The sequence below is a fragment of the Arachis hypogaea genome, chromosome 5 (assembly GCF_003086295.3).
Source record: "Arachis hypogaea cultivar Tifrunner chromosome 5, arahy.Tifrunner.gnm2.J5K5, whole genome shotgun sequence".
Lineage (NCBI taxonomy): Eukaryota > Viridiplantae > Streptophyta > Magnoliopsida > Fabales > Fabaceae > Arachis > Arachis hypogaea.
This window is the reverse complement of record NC_092040.1, coordinates 47,791,776-47,809,769: the sequence shown is the minus strand read 5'-3', so window position 1 is coordinate 47,809,769 and position 17,994 is coordinate 47,791,776. Positions and strand designations below refer to the sequence as shown.

Sequence of the window (17,994 nt, the reverse complement as noted above, 5' to 3'; positions counted from 1 at the left end):
TGGTGGTATAGGTGTGATAGAGGTTTGACTTTGTGTAAGATATGTCTTTTAAAATATTTTTGGGTGTGTTGGTTTGAGTTCAAATGGTTTGGTTGTGAAAAACTGTAAATTTGGTTAAAAGTCTAAATTTTGGTGAAAACAAATTTTTAGCCAACTTCGTTGGGTCGTAACTCGGTCTTCGAAGTTGAAAAATCAACGCAATTGGATTTTTATGAAAATTTATTCAATAGTATTTCCAATAGTTCAAGAATGGTTGAAAAATAATTTTGTAGAAAAAGTTATGAATATTTGAAAATCTTGTTTCAAAACTGAATTCTGCAGAAGTTGCAGAATTTTGAGGTCACGCGTATACGCATGATGGGCATTCCAGAATTTAAAAGATTTTGTGCAAATACCATGCGAGTACCATGCGTACGCACAACTACCTAGTTTTGTAGAAAATGTATTTTTTGTTTTTAACCATTATTCGAGCCTTCTAAACCTCCGTAAACTCTGTTATAAGTCTATAGCTGGTGAAATAGAGGGTATAGGAGCTAGGAATGAGATTGAATGAATCGAGAAGGTGAATTGAAGAAAGACGAGCTAAATGTGAAGTGAAGTATGCCAAGGATGAATATCATGATGAGGGATGATGATGAGTGATAATTGATTGTTGATTGAAGTATGATGATGATGATTATGAGATTGAGAGAGAATGATGATTGAGTATGATCAAGATATGATGGGGACAACAAGAAAAATGAGTTATAGTAATGACTAAGGATGATTATGATTATGAATGGAGTGAAATAGAATTGAGAAGGAAGTCAATAATGAAATTAACTCTAATTTGAGATATACCTGCCTGGAAAGTGCAGTGGAGTGATTCCACTTGCCGCAGTAGAGTGATTATACTTGCTCCCGAATATGATTACAACGTAGTGGAGTGATTCCGCTTGCCTCAGTAGAGTGATTCTACTTGCTCCCAAATGTTACCCTCCGTCGCAATATGTGATTGGATACTTAGACCTTTTCAAATTTTATCCTCCAAGAGATGTGAATCACTCTTAAGAGATGTGCGCACGCAGGGACTGTTCAGGGTTAGCTACCGAACATGTCAGGTTTGACTGTATAATCGACATATGATATCATTGGCCATATGACAGGCATACATCATTTGCATTTGTTTGACTTGTTTGGGTTTGCTACTTGTCATGGCTTGTTTATTTGCACACATTAAATGATTATATGCTAATTGCTTTACTTGAAATTACCTGTGAATTACTTGATTGCCTTGCTTGTGTTTGTATATCTGAGAGGTCCCTCATGCTGGTATCGATTGACGCTGAGGGCTATTCTGCTTGGAGGATTGTGAAACTTGGAGACATATGAATTAGATTAAAATCCCTTATGGTAGTTGTCTGATTACAAATTGTGAGAACCTAGGATGGAAATAATTATGTGTGGAGTTTAAGATTGCTTAATGAGTTTTCCGTTGCCTTATATTGTATCTATTTGGCATTTTTATCATACTGGGAACCCATGGATTGGGGTTCTCATTCCATATATATTTTTTATTTTTCAGATGCAGATCCTGGTGCTTCGTAGTGAGTTAGAGTTCGTCTGGAAGACAGCGAAGTTATTTTGAATTCTGCTTTGTATTTTGTTTATATTTCTCTCCCTTTTATTTTGGAAAACTTTAATGATGTTAATGTAAATATTTCTTTTGAAACCTTACCTATAAAGACTTTGATGTATTTTGGGAGAGATAGGACTGTTATTAACTGTTTTTATTACTGTAACCCTAGCCGACCTAAACTTTACAGGTCGTGACTAGTGGCTATTATACATATGTTTATGTGTGTGTGTGTGTGTGTGTGTGTGTGTGTGTAGATATATGTATATATTCTGTCTTTACTCTATTATTCCTTTAATTTTTTTAAAGTTTATCCTGATTATTCGAATGCGTTATATTCTTCGATACGTGTGTGTATACTCGCGATTTTCTTTTACTCTTTTCAGACTTCTCATTTGTTAATTCCTTCTAAATATACATGTATTATAACTCCACCTTGAGTCGTACCACCTTAATATCATTGACTTATGATTCGAGCATAAGAATATGAATAGTAGGATGTTACAATATGCATCATATTATTTCTTTCATTTTCTTTATGGGTGTGTTCTATGCATATTTTCTGTGGTTGCACTATGTGCATATTCTTTATGTTTGTATTTTGTTATTGCCTTTGTTGCTTGTAAAATCTATCTTATTGTTATAATATAACATTATCTATTAAATAGAAAATGACTGAGATTATACTAGACTGAAAGGGATATGAAAAGATAGGTCTAGGGTTAAAGCATTAAAAAATATACGACTGTCTAAGATGTTAGAGCTTTGCCCTAGGACTGATAATCATACCAATCCTTTTTTGTTAGTACCATATTAGAACCGTATGTTCTCTCCCCCTTCTCTTCACTGTTCTTACAAATGAAGTCGATGGTGACGTTTGCTGAACATTAAGGCTACATTCTTTTACAACATAAACTACGAAGTGCATTGAATATTTTGGAAGACATCCAATACCATGTGAAGATGTGAAGACTAGAGTGTTTTCTCCTATACCTGTCAATATTTTTTTTAAGGAGTAGGATTTTACTATCCTTTATTAGCTTGGGTATCATACTAAGGACTTTTTGAATGAACCTAGTTTTGGGTTGTCATGTGTTTTTCATTTTCTGTATAATTTATATTGTAATATACTGAAAGAGTTTGTATCTAAGTTAATATATATTATGGTTTGTATGGTTGTCGTTACTTTTTCTCTTTTGATGTATAAATGAAGTCTAGATGTATGTGAAATATCTATTTTTACTTTCTATATATGATTATTGAATGTGCTCTAGTACTAAATCTGCTTTTATATATTTGCAAAACTTAACGAATATTGCTTTTCAATAACCTTCCTATACATAGATTAGTGCAACAGGCTCAATAACATATAAATTAAGCAAAGAGTATAAAGTCTAATAGGTTGACCAATGAGTAATACCTTATTGTTAGCATTGGTCTTGACGTGCTAAAGGTTAAGACGTTACAATCTTTTTAATGATTAATCAAATGTCATCACAAAAATTCGGATTAAACAAATAAGTTATTTGATAAATACAAAAAATTTTTATACCACTTATAAAAATATAACATTTATTAATTACTTTTATCGCATTTTTAAATTATTTACGAGTTTATTTGTTGTCAGTGTCTTTAAAAATTATTTTTGCTAGTAGTATAAACTTTCAGATATTATTATAGTAATTTATCTTTTATATATATATATATATATATATATATATATATATATATATATATATATATATATATATATATATATATTACTAGTAGTTTATTATTTATTATTATTAAAGTCAGATCAAATCTGCTCTTCGGATAAATCTTAACTTACGGTCTCTGTAACAATCTTAGTTTTTGAAAATCAAATAATTAGATATTTGTGATTTATTGATAATTTTATTTTAAGAAAATTATTTTGCTAAAGGTAATTAAATAGAGTTTTATGATAATTGAAGTTTCAATTGATTAGATTTTTTATATAATTTTTATTGAATATTTGATATAATTGAAATTATAATTTTGGTAATTGAAAAATAAGAAAGAATTGTATAATTTAATTTAAATAAATTCTATTTTGAATGAGTTATGTTATTAATTTGAACTCTTAGGAATTAATTTACTAGAAATGATTAGATTAATTTTATAAATTCTTTAAGTTTAAGTCAATTAATATTTATACACAATTTTTATTATAATTAATTATTTTATAAATTGAAATTAAAGTCTAGTGATAGAAAAATAATGAGAAGTTATATCATTTAATTTGAATGATTAATACTGAGTTTGGATTATATTTTATAATTATATATAATTAATATGTTTATTTTATAATGTAAATTAGAAATAATTGATTGAACTTAGCAATATATTGATAAATAATGTTTCTAAATATTTTTAAGAGAGTATATTTGATTTTAAAATTATTCTACCCTCTAATTTTATCAAAATATCTATTCATACCTATCCATATTCTTTTATAAAATCCTAATTTCTAACCCTAATTCCCAAATCAAATTCAGAAACCCTAATTTCCCAAATTAAAAACCCCAAGTTCCTAATCAGAAATCCTAACCTACCCATTTTCTTCTCCCTTCAGCCGCCGAGCCCCACCCCCTTCACCCCCTCTCACACAGACAGCATACTCACTCTCATCAACTCATATCACACACACCCACACTCAACAGAGACAAAGGAGAGAAGAAAAGAGGGAGCCGTCGCCACGCAGCCGCCGTCCTGTCGCCAACGCCGTCGCGGGGGAAGACCGGAGCCGAGGCAGGGAGTAGCGCCGGGAGGGAGAGGGGCCGCCGTCGCGTCCTGTTCACCATCGCCGTCGATCTGCCATGGAGCCACAAGCTTGCGTTACTGCCGATCTGTCCACAAGCATTCGTCGAGGGGACATAATCGCGAAGAGAGAGAGACGCACGAAGAGAAGCCCGCGACCAGCCTTGTCGCCGTCAGTGCCGCGGGTTGCCGTCGCCATCCTCGTGAGCTGCCACCGCGTCGCCGTTACTGAGCTGCAGTGCCGCTGTTGTATCACTAAGCCGCCGCTGGAGGAGGAAGGCCCGCCAATTCTGCCTCTGCTTCTAGTTTCTGGAATCTGAGAAGAAGCCACTGCCACTGCTGGAACCGTTGGTTTTGTTGCTCTGTCCTTGCTTTAGATCCACTCTGAGGCGTTACCATCGCTGTTTGGCTGACACTGAGGCTTTTCACTGCCACCGGAGCTGCCCAGGACCACCGCTGTGGCTGCTATGGGAACAGAGCGGGTGCCAAAACCTAACAGAGTGCCGTTATTGTCGATTAGAGATGCCAAAACCACTACTGCTGCTGTTTGGCTGAAGCTGAGACCTTTCACCATCACTGGAGCTGCCCAGAATCATCATGGTAGCTGCTAAGAGAGCAGAACGGATGTTAGAACTGCCAATGGAGCTGCTGGGTTTAGTGATTTCCGCGAGTTTCGACTTTGAGGTAAGGGATTTAACGTTTTTAATTTAGAATGCCTACAAAGTTATTGGATAAGTGCAAATGGTTGACAATGGTTAAGAATTTCTTAATTGGTATGAATAACTTGCAATGCATTTGAAATTAGCTGGTTGTTGTGTTTATTCTGAGCTGTGACTGAAATTAGATGCGGTTGTGAATAATGATTAATTTAGTGCAGATTATTAAATTGAAATGTGCTGAGCTGATTATTGAAAAGCTGGTGAATGAATAATTGATGAATTGAGTTTGAATTGTTGCTGTGAATGTATGGTTTTGTTATGAAATTAGTTGGTGAAATTAAGCTTGGATTGAGGTTGTGGAAGTGTGATTGGTGTGGTATTAAACTGATTTTGATTTGAGGCTGTGAATTGTGATTTGTGAATAATGATTGAATTGTTTGAAAGTGACTAATTACTCGAATTCCTAGTTATGCTGATTTCTTGATTTAGTTGTGAAATTGAAATGTAATTGATGAAGGTGGATATTGTTGCAAGCTTGTTTGAGAAACTATTGGTCACTGGATATTATTGTGTTGAGTGTTGAATTGATTTAAGCTTGCGCTCGGTCTGGAATTATTGTGATAATGGTTTAATTGTGACTGCCTTCTGATTATTTTAGAGTTGCTGGAAATTCAGATTTTAATTATGTCAAGTTGGTTGTTATTGTTAATTTAAGGTTAACTATAGTTGGTTTTGTGAATGGTTAAAGGATTGAAGGTTTATTATTGAAGTATTTTCTTAAAGTATGATCTTTAATATAAAATGGTAACTTTGTTAATAACTGAGTAACTTTAAAAATAACTAGGAATATGAAAGGTTGGTGTTTGAAATATTAGTTATGAGTTTTTGAAGCTGGGCTGGTTTACTTTTAAAGAATGGTTTATAGACTCTGATTTTAATTGATGTTCGGATGTTGATCTTAAATTGATTTATAATGAGATGATTATTTAGATTCTGTTGCTGTGATAACTGATGAAAAAAAGGGCTGGTAACTTGTTGAGAAAGAGGGAACCCGTAAGGGTGGCTAAGTCCGAGTTTTAGGGGAGGTGCTGCCGAAATTTTATAAAATCTGATGTTTTATTTGAAAAGTCATTTTAGAAGCTTTGAATTTGAAAAATGATATTATTTGAGTTTTATTTAGTAAAGAAAAGAATTATTCTATTTTAATTTCGATTTACTAAAGAAAGGTTTATGTTTCAAAATTAAATTATTTAGGAAAGAAACTATATTTCAAGATTGATTTAATATGAAAAGAAGTTATGTTTTGAGATTTATTCAATATGAAGAAAGTTATGCTTGGGGTTTGAAATAAAGGATTACTTTTTTAGAAGTTTAATGATTATATAATATTTGAATATGAATGATAAAGAGAGATGGCTTTTGAGTCTTTAGGAAGTTAGTAAACTTGAAAAAGAGTTTTATTTGGTTACTTATAGTAAGAGGGTGATGTTTTGAAAAGTATTTAACGAATTTAAAACAAATGATTTTCTTGAGTCTCTTGAAAGAAAATTAGACTAGAAAATAGTTTTAAAATTGGTTCGAGTTAAGAAGTTGCAAAAGTGGAAGTCGTAAAGTTTGTACAACATGATTGAATAAAGAAAGAGAGAGATATTGTATAAGAATATGTAACTGGAGATGAATAACGAAAATGATAACTTATGATGATAATTTCCCTGATTCTTTTGAGTAAAGGTATTCAGTTTATGAAATTGTTGGCAAGAACATGGGTTTTGTCCCGCTTGCGTATTTATGATTATAAAAGAGAATAAAAAGCAGAGGACCTGTTGAAAGGTCATTTGTTGCTTGAGGCAACCCAAGAGATGTGTTTATTCATTTGTTGCATTATGGCAACTCCTGAGATGTTTATGTGATGATCTGCTGCGTGAAGGCAGTCAGATAGATGGTGGTACGACCACTAAGAGCGCTTCCCTGGGCTACTTAGCTATAATGCTATTCTGTAAGTCAGAGGACTCTTACAGAGGTATCGAGAAAACACAACTAGCATATACTCCTGTAAGTCAAAGGACTCTTCCAGTGAGAGTGTGTGTCTGCTCCTGTAAGTCAAAGGACTTTTACAGTGAGTGTGTTGGGCAGATATAAGTTAACTAGCTCCGCCATGCAAGTCAAAGGACTCTTGCAGTGGGTTGCTAGTGCTGCCCTGCAAGTCAAAGGACTCTTGCAGTGGTTTGCCTCACAAGTCAAAGGACTCTTGCGAGGGGCATTGCCAACAGGGAAGCCTTACCTGGTCAGAGGACTCCGGGTAACGTCGGGAGCGGGTATGTAACCGACAAATGAGCTCATTACCTGCACTAGGGCTAGACATGCATCATCCTTGTTTGTGCATTTGCATTTGATTGGGTTTGCTCGTTGTACTTCCCTGTGATTATGTTGTTTGCTTTGCTGTGACTTGTTGGTGTGTTGAATTGAATCTTTTGTTAGTGCTATTAGATGGTGAATGTATGACGATGAGTAAGAATTGACGTTGTGATTGAAAATTAATTGTGTGATTGAGAAATGCTTAATGTGACCAGTTTTATAATTTGGGATTTGTTTTGAGCTTAGAGATTTTCTTTGGAAGAGGTAAATGATTAGCTAAAGTAAAACCAAGAGTAGTATTTTCAAAAAGTTTTGATAAAATGTAGTTTCCTTGAGTATGTTAATTATCTGAATTTTATTTTACTACTTTTATGGCATTTCCATTCCCTACTGAGAACGTGTGGTTTGTTCTCACTCCAAAATCTTTCACCCTTTCAGTGATACAGGTTCGAAGACACAGTGTGAAGCTGGGGCGATTGTTAGACCTTATTTATGAGTTAAGTTTTTGAATTGAGTTGTTTTCATAGAATTCCCTCGCCCTTGTTACTTTAGTTTTTATTTTACACAGAGGGATAGGATTTGTATCTAAGTTTTATTTGAAATCTTTTGTATGACAGATATTATTATTAGTAATTATGTGATTATTATTATTTGGTGATGCTTGATATATGATTTGATAAATAAAAACAAAATTTTCTGGCATTTTCTACTAAAACTGAAACACGATTTCGGACTAAAGGCTCAATATTAAATAGTTAATAAGGAAAACAGGTCAGTAACGCCTTACTTTCGGTACGATCATGACGTTCTGGAAGTTGGGTCGTTACAGTCTCCGTTTAAAATAGTTATTTTTATATTATGTGAATTATTATAACAATACTTTTACACTTTTTTTTATAATTTTGCTTTCCATGAAAGTATCCAAATAAAAAAAAAAAGTTAAAAAGTTCACAAGCCAAATTAGCACGTAAGAAAAAAACTAAATTGAGAGAAAGAAACAACAAGAAAAACAACAATAATAGTTTTTTCATAATGGCCATAGTATTGATTTTATATTTATAATATCTAGTTATATCTTGTATCGCTAAATATTTACTTAGTTTGATATTATATTAATTTTATGATTATAAATATATTGTATTTTTTGCATAATAAGTATTTTTTATTGTATATTCTAACACAATATCAGTATTTAAAAACCAAATTTATTCTTAATATGTAATATTAGGAAACTAATTTATTTTTTTATTAATATCAATCAACTTTGTAAAATTATTTATTTATTTTAAATTTTAAATCTTAAATCATATGCTCTTTACTCTAAATTTTAAATTATGCATCCTTAAATAAAGTTGGTTAATATTAGTTACCTAAATCAGTACTTTTTAATAAATAATGCTACATGATCAGTAAATATTATTATTTTTAACTAACGATAATTTGTACTTATATTTATAAAAAATTTACATATAAAAAACATATAATTTATATCTATATTTATCATAATTTTACACGTATGAATCAATACAGTTTTTATCCATATTTTATGGAAGTTGTACACATAAATTAATAAAATTTACTTATTAAAATAACTTAATATTTTTATTGATCAAATAATAACTAAAAATACTAAATAAAAAATGCTAGCCTGAATAGTTTCTCCTAGGCTTTTTTATTTAAATAAATTGATAGGAGAACCAAATTATCTAATTCTCCTAAATGGATTTCGAAAACATGATTCCGCTAAACCATATAATATATAAATCGTCCTAGACTTTTGTGTCTTAAATAATATATGAATCATGCTATCCTGGGATGATTTATGCATGAAATGCATTGCTCAAAAATACATAAATCGTCCCAGACCTTTGTGTGTTATGAAATGTATATAAATCATCCTAGGCCACTATGAGTTACGTTTTTTACCCTAAAGCTCATTGTCCTAGCATAATTTATGTGCAACTAGCCACCCCTCAAGACCCAAGCACGATTTATGTGTTACTATGGTAAGGCACATTAAGCTGGGACGATTTACGTTCAAAAACACAAAACTCATGACAATGGAACGATTTATGTGCTAAAAAGGCTATAAATAAATGAGAATAATGTATATCGAGCCATAGTTGAGTTGAGAGTTTTGGGAAGATAACTGAGAGTGTGTTTTTACTGGTTCATCACCGGAAAAAAAATTGATGAAAACACAAGTGAGGTGTAACGTTCAGTAGTAAAAAGCGTAGTAAAAAGCAAGTCGGAGTGTTTGTAAATCCTTCAATGGGTTTAGAGGATTTAAGAAATAGTATATCACAGAAGTTAGGACAGTGCAGTAAAAAGCATGTGAAGCTATTATTTTTTTGGATCCCTATTTCACTCAGGCAAGGTTATGTTATGTTTGGGAAGTATGAGATGCTAGGCGATGACGACATTCGTGTTATATTTCAGTGTCAATCAAGATTTTTAGATTTGGGGGCTATGGAGTTGTTTCCGAGAATGGTTGATGTAGAGGGTAGCTCTGGTAGATCTTCTCCGAATCCGTCTATGTTGGGGTAGAAGGTGCTTCTAGTGCCATTCCAACTTTACACGATGTCGCCGCCCAAGTTTCGTCTCCATCGTTTGCAGTCGATCTACCTGTTCAGGACGATAATGCAGATGACCTGGGTGATGTGTGCACCTTCGGGGAGCTTGCAGCTGCAATCAGAGCAACACTGGTATTGGATGGTACATTAATATTCATAGAGGTCAGAGATAAGGATCCACTTGCTGAGGACATGGGCGATGATGAGTCAGATTCGGAACCACCCATTATTGGCGATGATACTAACGGTGAGGAAGACACAAGATGAGCTGGGAGATCGCAAGGGCAATCAAGCTCTTAGACACAACAGTATCCTCCACACTTCATTGCATTGGATCTTGAGGCGACGAATCAACCAGCATTTCCAGGTCAACAACTATTTGCTATTCACGGAGACGGGCACGGTATGCATGGCATAGAGGAGTTTGGAATTCAACAACGGTTCCAAAGTAAGGAGGTGGCAATGTTGACAATGAAGAGTTATAATATTCGTCGTGGTGTTGAGTATAAAGTGTTTGAGTCCGATTATGTCTCAAGTTCTCAATTGATGTAGTTTTTTGTGGTAGTTAAAGACAATGCCTTTTATAAGATAGTGCACTTCATTTGTTGCTAGTGAATTCATGTAACTTCATTTGTTTTCATTATTGTTTACTTTCATGCACTTAATTCAATGACTTCAAATTGTGACCAACTCATATAATAACATCACACAATAACATAGCAATGACATCACAATAAAATAGCAACAAATAGTTCAAAACAGTCCATAAATATCACAATAACATAGCAACAAAACATAACAACAACGTAGCAATAATAATAAGTAATAACATTACAATAACATAGCAATAAGGCCACAACAAAATACCACTAATAAGTACCCCAAACCCACTATCTAACACATATGTGACCTGGTGCCACACTTCGCCGGCCTGATGACGCGCTTCCTCTTCTGAGTGACCGGTATATATGTCTCTGATGGCTGAACCTCTAGTGCGGAGACATGATCGGGCTGGTCACCTGACGGTCTCTGTGTCTGTCCATGAAAGGCAGATGCTAGAGTACCACCTAGAGCAAATGGACCTCCCTGATAAGCAGTCGGAAATTCATTTAGATCAATGTTAAGGACCACTGCACCTACCTTAAACTGTGGCCTATGATAGCGCGAAATTGTGATCAATACTTTTCACAACTCAAATAATCCCCGGTAATGAATCCAAAAACTTGGTGTTCAATACCATGGCATAAACACAATTTCGCACAACTAACCAGCAAGTGTATTGGGTCGTCCAAATAATAAACCTTACGCGAGTAAGGGTCGATCCCACAGAGATTGTTGGTATGAAGCAAGCTATGGTCACCTTGTAAATCTTAGTCAGGCAAACTCGAATGGGTATGGTGATATACGAATAAAACATAAAGATAAAGATAGAGATACTTATGTAATTCATTGGTAGGAATTTCAGATAAGAGTATGAAGATGCTGGTCCCTTCCGTCTCTCTGCTTTCCTACTGTCTTCATCCAATCCTTCTTACTCCTTTCCATGGCAAGCTTAAGCAAGGGTTTCACCGTTGTCAGTGGCTACCTCCCATCCTCTCAGTGGAAATGTTCAACGCACCCTGTCACGGCACGGCTATCCATCTGTCGGTTCTCGATCAGGCCGGAATAGAATCCAGTGATTTTTTTGCGTCTGTCACTAACGCCCCGCCCTCAGGAGTTTGAAGCACGTCACAGTCATTCAGTCATTGAATCCTACTCAGAATACCACAGACAAGGTTAGACCTTCCGGATTCTCTTGAATGCCGCCATCAGTTCTAGCCTATACCACGAAGACTCTGATCTCACGGAATGGCTGGCTCGGTTGTCAGGCGAGCACTCGGTTGTCAGGCGATCAACCATGCATCATGTATCAGGAATCCAAGAGATATTCACCCAATCGAAGGTAGAACGGAGGTGGTTGTCAGTCACACGTTCATAGGTGAGAATGATGATGAGTGTCACGGATCATCACATTCATCAAGTTGAAGAACAAGTGATATCTTAGAACAAGAACAAGCGGAATTGAATAGAAGAACAATAGTAATTGCATTAATACTCGAGGTACAGCAGAGCTCCACACCTTAATCTATGGTGTGTAGAAACTCCACCGTTGAAAATACATAAGAACAAGGTCTAGGCATGGCCGAATGGCCAGCCTCCCAATGATCTAAGATAGCATCAGAACAAAGATAACTACCCAGATATATCAATACAATAGTAAAAGGTCCTACTTATAGAGAACTAGTAGCCTAAGGTTTACAGAGATGAGTAAATGATATAAAAATCCACTTCCGGGCCCACTTGGTGTGTGCTTGGGCTGAGCAATGAAGCATTTTCGTGTAGAGACTCCCCTTGGAGTTAAACGCCAGCTTTGGTGCCAGTTTGGGCGTTTAACTCCCATTCTTGTGCCAGTTCCGGCGTTTAACGCTGGGAATTCTGAGGGTGACTTTGAACGCCAGTTTGGGCCATCAAATCTTGGGCAAAGTATGAACTATCATATATTGCTGGAAAGCCCAGGATGTCTACTTTCCAACGCCGTTGAGAGCGTGCCAATTGGGCTTCTGTAGCTCCAGAAAAATCCACTTAGAGTGCAGGGAGGTCAGAATCCAACAGCATCTGCAGTCCTTTTTAGTCTCTAAATCAGATTTTTGCTCAGGTCCCTCAATTTCAGCCAGAAAATACCTGAAATCACAGAAAAACACACAAACTCATAGTAAAGTCCAGAAAAGTGAATTTTAACTAAAAACTAATAAAAATATACTAAAAACTAACTAGATCATACTAAAAACATACTAAAAATAATGCCAAAAAGCCACAAATTATCCGCTCATCAGCCTATAATCACCATTTGTGTTGGCAACTCCCGTATCTCAGGAAAAAAATCACTTTCCGCCCCAAATACCTACTCCATCTGGTTCGAACTACAGAAGTCTGAGAACAGAGTTGAAGTCTCAACCCCCCTCCATTTCCATGCCCTCCAAAACCCCAACTGCTACACCTCCAAAGCCACTAGCTCCAACACCACCCCCTGACCAGACCCTCCAGCCCCCAACTCCACCAACAGGACCGACCTGCACCACTTCCCCGACCAAACCCTCCAGCACCACCAAACCCCGCCCCCCAACCAGACCCCCCTCCACCTCCCCGACCAGACCCTCCAAAACCACCCCCAACCAAACCCTCCATCACTACCCCCAACCAGACCCACCTGCACCATTCCCCCGACTTAACTATCCATTACCACCACCCTAACCACACCCGGATCCACCTCCACTATGTCCCCAGCTAGCTTGATGACTCTGACTCTCCCTGGTCATCATCAACATCCTGTGTCTCATCCAATCCCCCAACCCCAATACATCATCGCCCCTGACCCATAGGCTGACAATATCGTGTGCCTACTCGCTCACGAGTAGCTCTACGATAGTTGTCTGGAAAGTTTGGTCCCTATTGTCTAGTGGACATAATGATATGACCCCGAACTAGAGCATCTGCAAGAATCCCAACCTGGCGAGGATCAACTAAATTCCGATCATGTGAAAGAAATCTACGGGCTACCTTGTACCACTAGTCAAAATACTCAACCGAGGATCGTGGATCTGGTACCAACTGAAAGTTAAGCACGCTCTGATGTCTCTGATCCCAATACTCATGCCATGTGGCGAATACCTCAGAAAACCAGTACGTAGGTCCTCGACCTTCCTTCGATAATAGAACATCAATGTTGATGGCTGGTTCAGGAACTTGCTAAACTCCCCCAAGCTGGGATAGGACTCGGTCAACCTGATGCCACTCGATTGATGAAAAGTAAATCAACGCAGTAGTCGACTTCCATAAATGCGTGTGCTCAGGCCTGAGGATATCAGGATGGACAACTTGAATAACCTCTAGTGTATTGTATGGCATCCAAATAAACTGCGACATGTAAGATCGTCAGAGTCAAGTCGTGTGTGAACCATAAACGCAAACATGGAGGCACTATAATTGAACACAAGTAATGTGAGCTTATACTTACATCATCTCCCCTCAACCTGTCTAGTTTGTGTCGAGTAGCAATGACCCAATGACCCTTCTCGTTTGATGATAGCATGCATCTACCCCCACCTGCAAGATTCATCATCATAGCCATTATACTTACGGTGAAAGTGGATCAAGCATAATAATAAGCATTATGTCTACAGTTAAAGTAGATCAAGCATAATAATAAGAATTATACTCACCTCGATGCAAGCGGCCAGAGATTGGCATCAAACCTTCTCGGCCTGAATGTGGGAAACCTCCAAAATATCCAAGACTGCAGCAATGCTAGTTGCCCAGCTAGGTTCTTAACATTTTGATTGGCAACTCTGTAGAGACACCTATACAACCAGGACAAAATAGCCGAACCCCAGCCGAGTCTGTCGAGATCCGCAACGTACGGGAGCCACCGTATGTAAACTCTGGCACCAGACTTGTCTCCAAAAAGCATCGTGGACAACAACATCATGATATAACCACGCACATAGACATGTACCGTCGCCTCTGTTGCGTCAGTCGGCATGACTTTAAACCTGTTTTGAAGCCAGTCGTACAACACGATGTACTCATCAATAGAATTCTCAAGAGGAAGTTCACCGAATAGCACTTCAAACCACTCCCATGCAGGCTTTCGACCCTCCATCAACTGCTCAAAGTTACTAAGACAACCACTAACTGAAAATCCATCAACAGTAGGACCGAACTGATATGCCACATCCTATAAAGTAACAGTGCACTCCCCAAATGACATGTGGAACGTGTGGGTCTCTAGACACCATCGTTCAACAAAGGCACTAATCAGTGGCTCATTTAGCTTAAACCAATAATCATTCAGCCTAGCAACATGTAGTAATCCGGCACAATCTAGGTACGGCATAATATGGTTATGCAATATCATCTTCTGTTGCCTACAGTTGCTCCGTACACACCGGTTTGGCTGATAAAAGAATAATAAACACAATCGCAACTCAACAACGCATAATAACCAAAAACATATACCAGAAATCAAATTTACCCCTCAACCACACAACAACCACATCAATCCTAAGCATGTTAAGCCTAAAATTTACAAATTTCTAAAACTACAAGCTATATAGATTAACAAAATCACATTAACATAACTCAACATATCACCGTCATCAACTATATCAATTGTAAATCAATTTAACCACTAACCTCTTCGTCGATAAAATCCACAACATGCGCAATACCATTCAATCGGTACATGATGCCTTCGTTCCTCGTCATCTTGCACCACCCCCCTTCGCCGCCTTCCAATCTTCTACCGTCCACCGGTATCCACCCTCCACCAACACCAACTTTCCTCCGCCCAACCCATTGGTCAATTTTTCACTATGGGTCTCCTCCTCTCAAGCAAGTTACTCGCCGTTAATGGGGGATCACAAATGAGGCATTATTCTTGGGAAGGTAAGTAGGGTTGGGTTTAAACATGATTCGTCCTAGGCTATTGAGCATTGTATTTATGCACGTAAATCGTGCTGGGTTGTTGGGGTTAGGTAAACACATAAATCGTGCTAGGGTAGTATTGGGAGAGTTGGTTTGCACATAAATCATACTAGGGGGTAGAAGATTACGAAGTTGCACATAAATCGTGTTAGGGTAGTGGGTTTTAGGGTTAAAAAGTGTTACTCAACATAGGGTGGCACGATTTATATACATTTTATAACACACAAAGACTTGGAATGATTTATGTGTTTTTGAGCAATGCATTTCATGCATAAATCGTTCTAAAATAGCATGATTCATATATTATTTAAAACACAAAAATTAGAACAATTTATATATTATATAATTTAGAAAAATTACGTTTTCAAAATCTATTTAGAGAATCAAGTGATTTAGTTCTCCTATCAATTTATTTAAATAAAGAAAGCCTAATTTATATTCATAAGTTCTAACAGTGGTATCATTAACTCTTCTTCCACTCCTCAATGAGTTTATGAAGATTAATCTTAGAACTTCCACCAACACTTACGGCCTTCCTTGCGGCCATTTTCACTTGCTCAGCTTTGGCAAAGAAAGACTCATCGCTCATGAACTCTTTAATGGCGTCTCCAATTTCCTCCCCTCTCACCAACCTTTCCCCTTCCCAACCCCAATCCTTCTTCCAAATACCAAACCCTCCATTTGACACCACAAACTCTGCATTTACCTTCTGATCTCCTGCCAAAGGCCACCCCAATATGGGAACACCATAAAATGCTGCTTCCATAACTGAGTTCCAACCACAATGACTAAAGAACCCTCCAACAGCACTATGATCAAGAATCTGTCTTTGGTCAACCCATTCTTTAACTACCATCCCCTTATTCTCCTTTATTATCCTCTCCACAAGCTCAATTCCTAATACCCCTTCTAACCTTTTCTCTTCATCTTCCTTATCAACCTTGTTACCCTTCATAACCCACAGAAACCTGAATCCACTTCTCAATAACCCATCTCCGATCTCTCTAATTTGGTTACTTTCTAAAGCGGTTCTGCTTCCAAAGCAAACATATAGAACAGAACCATGAGGCTGTTCATCAAGCCACTTCAATGGCTCTCCCGTTTCGCATAATCCCTCAAACTCATAGCAGGGAACAAAGGGTCCAAGAGCATGAACCGGTGGCAAGTCTTTCACCAATTCCCCAGCGTTAAGAGCCTCAAGAGTCTTCGACTCCACCTCTTCAAACGTGTTGAGGAAGACACCATGTAGTTTTGTGACCTTAGGACTGTCTTCCAAGAAAAGCTTGCGGAAGATGGCGTTTTTGTCAAGAAGCTGCGGAGGGATCCATGATTTGGACACATATGAAAAACCTGGAATATCAAAACCATCTCTGTCAGATATGGATTCAGCTGCATTGGGGAAGCAGGAGAAGAAACAGAACATGGAAGCAGAGGAAGTGAACAAGATATAGTGAGGAACGCCAATGGCAGTTGCAATTGGAAGAACAGGTGAGATCAGTGTCATGTCATAGACAAATGACGATAAAGGTGGAGAGAGGGAGGACAAGAGAGGATGGAGAAGGTGGCAGGAGCGGCGAATGGCGTCGAATTGGAGGAAGAAAGGGTCTGCATTTGCAGTGTGAGAAGAAGGGAGAAGGTGAAGGTTGAGTTGGTTGACCTGTGGGAAAGCAGAGAAGAACTTTGAGAGAAGGTTTGATTCAGCGTTAGAAACGGTTGGTTTTGGGGTTATGAGTGTGACGTGGCAGTGGTGGTGGCAGAGCATTGCTGCAAGCCTTAGAAACGGGGTTAGATGCCCCATGCCTGCACTTGGCAAGAGAGCCACATGAGCAACACAAGAAGAAGAAGACATGGCTACTAAGGTCTTTCCTTGTTTTGAACTTTTGTTGGATCGGATGTAAAGGAAAAATGTTTCAGAGAAATGTTTTGCGTTGAATCTGATATATCATTTTTCTAACTCATCCAATTTGGTATTTTTTGGCCATGGACATTGCTTACTTATAATCATTAACTACTAAAATATTATTCATTATTATTATTATTATTATTATTTATCATATTTAACGCACCGGCACCGCAAGATAGTAATAAAGAACAAGAGTGAATGCAAAACTATACTTGTCTATCGTCATAGGTATATATAAAAAATTAATCATCTTATAAAATACAAAATAATACTATTTATATACTAAAATTAATCATTCGTATATTATATATAAATATATATATTATTTAATTTATTTTTAAGATGTATTTATATCCTAATATATATTTATATTAGTGACTAATAATTTTAATATACATCTAATATAATTATATAAAATATATATTATAATACGCTATATAAATTGAAAATATATGAAGCAATATATATTTATATATAAATATATACAGTTGATTTAATAACTAAATTTGATGCACATATAATTTTTTTTATATTTTTTGTTCACTATTAATATTATAAGAAATACAAGAATATATTAATTTTGTT

General features: G+C 36.6%; 2 protein-coding genes and 2 long non-coding RNA genes across 4 annotated transcripts; 1 reads left to right on the top strand and 3 right to left on the bottom strand.

The window, feature by feature from the left end:
• The first annotated feature begins 4,121 nt into the window (after window positions 1–4,121).
• On the top strand, window positions 4,122–8,060 carry LOC112801563 (uncharacterized). The gene is made up of 2 exons (XR_003201941.3): window positions 4,122–5,080; window positions 7,849–8,060. It is a non-coding gene; the product is annotated as an uncharacterized lncRNA (long non-coding RNA).
• A 3,984-nt stretch (window positions 8,061–12,044) lies between these two features.
• On the bottom strand, window positions 12,045–13,103 carry LOC140184699 (uncharacterized). Its single transcript, XR_011882110.1, has 2 exons — window positions 12,816–13,103; window positions 12,045–12,704 (listed from the first exon to the last, which is right to left on the bottom strand). It is a non-coding gene; the product is annotated as an uncharacterized lncRNA (long non-coding RNA).
• Window positions 13,104–13,235: 132 nt separating this feature from the next.
• LOC112801562 (protein MAIN-LIKE 2-like) lies at window positions 13,236–15,673 on the bottom strand. Its single transcript, XM_025844373.3, has 4 exons — window positions 15,216–15,673; window positions 14,243–14,976; window positions 14,038–14,126; window positions 13,236–13,937 (listed from the first exon to the last, which is right to left on the bottom strand). The coding sequence occupies exons 2-3, from the start codon at window positions 14,680–14,682 to the stop codon at window positions 14,117–14,119; spliced, it is 450 nt and encodes a 149-aa protein (XP_025700158.1). The 5' UTR covers window positions 14,683–14,976; window positions 15,216–15,673; the 3' UTR covers window positions 13,236–13,937; window positions 14,038–14,116.
• Window positions 15,674–15,827: 154 nt separating this feature from the next.
• LOC112801561 (UDP-glycosyltransferase 708G1) lies at window positions 15,828–17,482 on the bottom strand. The gene has a single exon (XM_025844372.3). It carries the CDS (start codon window positions 17,353–17,355, stop codon window positions 15,970–15,972), a length of 1,386 nt encoding a protein of 461 aa, XP_025700157.1. The 5' UTR covers window positions 17,356–17,482; the 3' UTR covers window positions 15,828–15,969.
• Between the last annotated feature and the right edge of the window lie 512 nt (window positions 17,483–17,994).

Coding starts and splice junctions, on each gene's coding strand:
- LOC112801562 (XM_025844373.3), bottom strand. CDS start 14,682: ATGGAGGGTCGAAAGCCTGCATGGGAGTGGTTTGAAGTGCTATTCGGT.
- LOC112801561 (XM_025844372.3), bottom strand. CDS start 17,355: ATGTCTTCTTCTTCTTGTGTTGCTCATGTGGCTCTCTTGCCAAGTGCA.